This window comes from Mandrillus leucophaeus, unplaced genomic scaffold (assembly GCF_000951045.1).
Source record: "Mandrillus leucophaeus isolate KB7577 unplaced genomic scaffold, Mleu.le_1.0 Scaffold151, whole genome shotgun sequence".
Lineage (NCBI taxonomy): Eukaryota > Metazoa > Chordata > Mammalia > Primates > Cercopithecidae > Mandrillus > Mandrillus leucophaeus.
The window spans coordinates 240,554-244,287 of record NW_012101488.1 but is presented as its reverse complement, the minus strand read 5'-3'; the positions used below and the strand labels follow the sequence as shown (position 1 = coordinate 244,287).

The 3,734-nt window shown below is 50.5% G+C and overlaps 1 protein-coding gene across 1 annotated transcript in view; it reads right to left on the bottom strand.

Annotated features, from left to right (window-relative positions):
• Positions 1 to 3,344, bottom strand: part of LOC105535881 — a 14,761-nt gene extending 11,417 nt beyond the window's left edge. The window contains exons 1-3 of the mRNA XM_011975133.1: positions 3,324 to 3,344; positions 2,179 to 2,305; positions 1,060 to 1,407 (exon numbers count right to left, since the gene is read on the bottom strand). Coding sequence (XP_011830523.1) covers positions 1,060 to 1,407; positions 2,179 to 2,305; positions 3,324 to 3,344 — 496 coding nt within the window. The remainder of the gene's footprint in view (positions 1 to 1,059; positions 1,408 to 2,178; positions 2,306 to 3,323) is intronic.
• Between the last annotated feature and the right edge of the window lie 390 nt (positions 3,345 to 3,734).

The following is a 3,734-nucleotide window of genomic DNA, read 5'->3' as shown; positions in this document are numbered from 1 at the left end:
TACCGAAGATTTCTCCTTAACTTGACTTGCTGTTTCTGTTTTACCCTCATCCTAAACCATGATACCTGGAATCCCAGGCTTGCTGGAGCGACAAGAGCTGCCTGTGGTCGGGTGTTGTGTGCCAGGCACAGTTCCAAGCCCTTGACATTTCATGAGTTTCTCATGCACAGGCCTGGAATAGCTCTTGGCACATAAGCTTAAAAAAACCAAACCAAACAAAACAAAAACAAGTTGGGCGTGGTGGCACATTCCTGTAATTCCAGCTACAGGGAGCGCAGGAGCACCCCTTGAGCGCAGGAGTTCCAGGCTGCAGTGAGGACCTGCTGTGACCACACCACTGCACTCCAGCCTGGGCGACAGAGCTAAACTCTGGCTCAAAAAAAAACAGGGTCAGTTTTCTTGAATCCTCATGGTGATCCCCATCCCACAGATGAGGAAACTGAGGCACAGAGACTTCTTGCTCAAGTTCCAAGAGGAGGGCCTCATGGAGCTTATGAAAATGAAAGCAGATCCCCTCCTCTTTTGGGTATCAGGATCCTTGCTTTCCTGTCTGTCTGTTTCAACTTTCTCCTTTTTCACCAAAGAAAGTAACAGTAACTGACAGCTCTAAGGGGCTCACATGGGCCAGCGGTGAAGCTCTAAGGCTGCACCGGGACACTGAGGACAGCTTTCCAAAGGTGATACTATTATCACCAACCCTTTTACAGATGAGGAAAGGAGGGGCCCAGAAGAGGCCACCCAGGCCTCCTCCCTTCCTTTTGGGTCCCCTCCCAGCTCCCTTTCCAATACACACCTCCCTCTCCCTAAGGGCCTTCTAACCCGAGGCTTGGGGGTCCTTACTCCAGGAGATCTCTGCTCCCTTCCTGCCCTGCAGCCTCTCCCCCCATGTGCCTCCCCCCACTCCACCCCCATCATTGCGCTGCCCCTCCTTTTGTCCCCAGGGAATCTGCTGTGGAGGGAATCCCCCTCCCTCCCAGGCCTCCCCACTCTTTGCTGACTTCCCTGATCCTCCCACCAAGTCTCTACCTTTCATTCAGCCTCCCCAAAGCCCCTGCTCACCAAGCACTCGGAGCCAGATATCCACGCTCCTGCTGCCCTGTGGGAACGTGACGAACAGGCAGGTGTAGTTGCCTTCATCCTCGACGCGCAACCCGAACATCCTCAGTGAGGCATCCCGCAGCTCTGTACCCAGTCTGGCGGCCACGAATTCCAGCCGTTTGGGCTCCGAATAGTTGGGGCCCTGCGTTTGGTGGAAGACGGCCATGCTGCCGGATTCACCATGCCGCGACCAAGTCAGCTGTGACACGTGCGTCACCTCCATGTCGGGCACCTGTAGGTAGCAGGGCAGCGTCACGGAGTCGCCCAAGAAGCCGGGCACCTGGGTGGGCGCCTGCACGATGATGTCCCCTGCAGAGAAGCGAAGAGAAGGTGTTAGACCCGGGGCGTTCCTGGGCTAGATAGTGAGGGGCTCCGGGAGCCCGGGCACCTGGGCGTGCAATTGCACGTGGGGCCCTGGAGCCCTGGTGGATGGTGGGGTGTGGGGGGAGGGGGAACTGGGGCACTAGTTGGGGTCAGGGCAGGCAAGGAGGGTAAGGGCGTCCGGGATGGTCTGCAACTTGGCCGTGTTCCTTCACTTTGGCTATTTATTACTATATTTCTTCTATTATTACCGTATTTCCCTCAATCTCAACATTACTGATTTAAAAAATTGTGGCAAATATTGTGGTTAAAAAACTAAATTTACCATTTAAGTCATTTAAAGCACACAGTTCAGTGGCACTACGTACATTTCACGATGTTGTGCAACCGTCACCATTATACAGCTCCAGAACGTTTTCTTTTCTTTTTTTTGAGACGGAGTCTCGCTCTGTCGCCCAGGTGGAGTGCAGTGGCACGATCTCTGCTCATTGCAAGCTCTGCCTCCGGGGCTCAAGCAGTTCTCCTGCCTCAGCTTTCTGCGTAGCTGGATGACAGACTCCCACCACCACACCCGGCTAACTTTTTAATTTTTTTTTTTAGTAGAGATGGGGTTTCACCATGTTGGCCAGGCTGGTCTTGAACTCCTGGCCTCAAGTGATCCTCCTGCCTCGGCCTCCCAAAGTGCTGGGATTACAGGTGTGAGCCACCGCACCTGGTCCAGAACTTTTTCATCACACTGGTGTCGTAGCTTTCACATACCATGACTGTCGTTATTTACAGCACAATTGCCATTAGGGGTTAGAATACCCCCAATGTAGAAAATGGGGAGAAATCCTGGATCTTCAAATCCATGAAAGGCTGTATTATTACTCTGGGTGGATCCTGGCTGGAAGAATGTGGGGGATCGTGGCACAGGAGGAAGGCAATTATAGTGAGGCTTCAGGCCGGTTACTTAACCTGTCTGATTCTTTTTCCTAGTTTGTAAAATGAGACTTAGAACAGTGCACACTCACAGGGTGCTGACACAGACCAGGGGCTATTCTGGGTGCTTCACATATATCTTGGCATTTAATCCTCAAATAGCCCCCTGAGGCCAGCACTACTGTTAATATCATTTTACAGACAGGGAAACTGACACAGAGTATAGCGTCCTCCAAGTCATACAGAGGTTTAGTGGCAGAGGTGGGATTTGAACTCGGGTGGTCAGAGACTGACCTCTAACCTCCCAGGTCCTATATAAAAATCTTTCTGCTAAGGGCCCTAGCACATAGTAGGTCCTCAACATGTGTCAGTGCTTATTGACACTAATAAACATAGTCTTATGCATTCTTTTTTTTTTTTTAATTTTTTTAATTTTTATTTTTTGTGTGTGTGTGCGGTATTTATTTCAAATGTTTGTTAAAACAGCACTGTTATTTCTCAGGACAAGAGCAAAGATCACTCCCTGCAGAAGCTTGGGAACTATATACAGAACTTTATAGAACAAAGGCAATACTTTAGCTTAAGCCTGTCTGCTGACCAGAGAATGGAATTCTGTGTGGACTCAAGGAACAAAAGGAAACTAGGCAGGGAGAGGGAAGAAAAGTGCCCATCTGAATAAAACTTCAGCCGCTATCAGGGCACATCTTCTGGTGGTCACAGATTGTAGGCTGTTTTTTGGAAGATTCGGGTTCAGCACAGGATTCCATTTGTCTACTTGGCTATACCCCCGGCTGAGGTGCCATGAGGTCGATGTCACTCCAGTTCCTGGCCAGCCAAACTCCGGCAGCAAAGAGTCCCAAATTTAGTATCAAGTTCCTCCAGAAGTCATTCCTATCAGTGGCAAAGCGGTATACGCCCCAAAGCCAATCTCCCACGTTGTCCGGTATTTTGGGAGTTTCATTAGCCGAGCCAGCAGCGCTCACCTGGACCCCACAGGAAGCCATAGTAGCAAGCTTCGCATGGGCCTCAGTGGAGGTTTCTTTTTTATTTTTAAATTTTTATTTAGCTAATTATTTTTGTAGTGATGGGGTCTTGCCATGTTGCCCAGGCTGGTTTTGAATTCCTAAGCTCAAGTGATCCTCCCACCTCAGCCTCCCAAAGTGTTGGGATTACAGGCATGAGCCACTGTGCTTGGCTGCAATCAGCCTGGGCAGCATAGAGAAACCCTATCTCTACCAAAAATACAAAAAAATTAGCCAGGTGTGGTGGTGAGCACCTATAATCCCAGCTACTCCAGAAGCCACAGTGAGAGGATCACTTGAGCCTGGGAAGTCCAGGTTGCAGTGAGCCGGGATGGTGCCACTGCACTCCAGCCTGGGCAACAGAGCAAGACC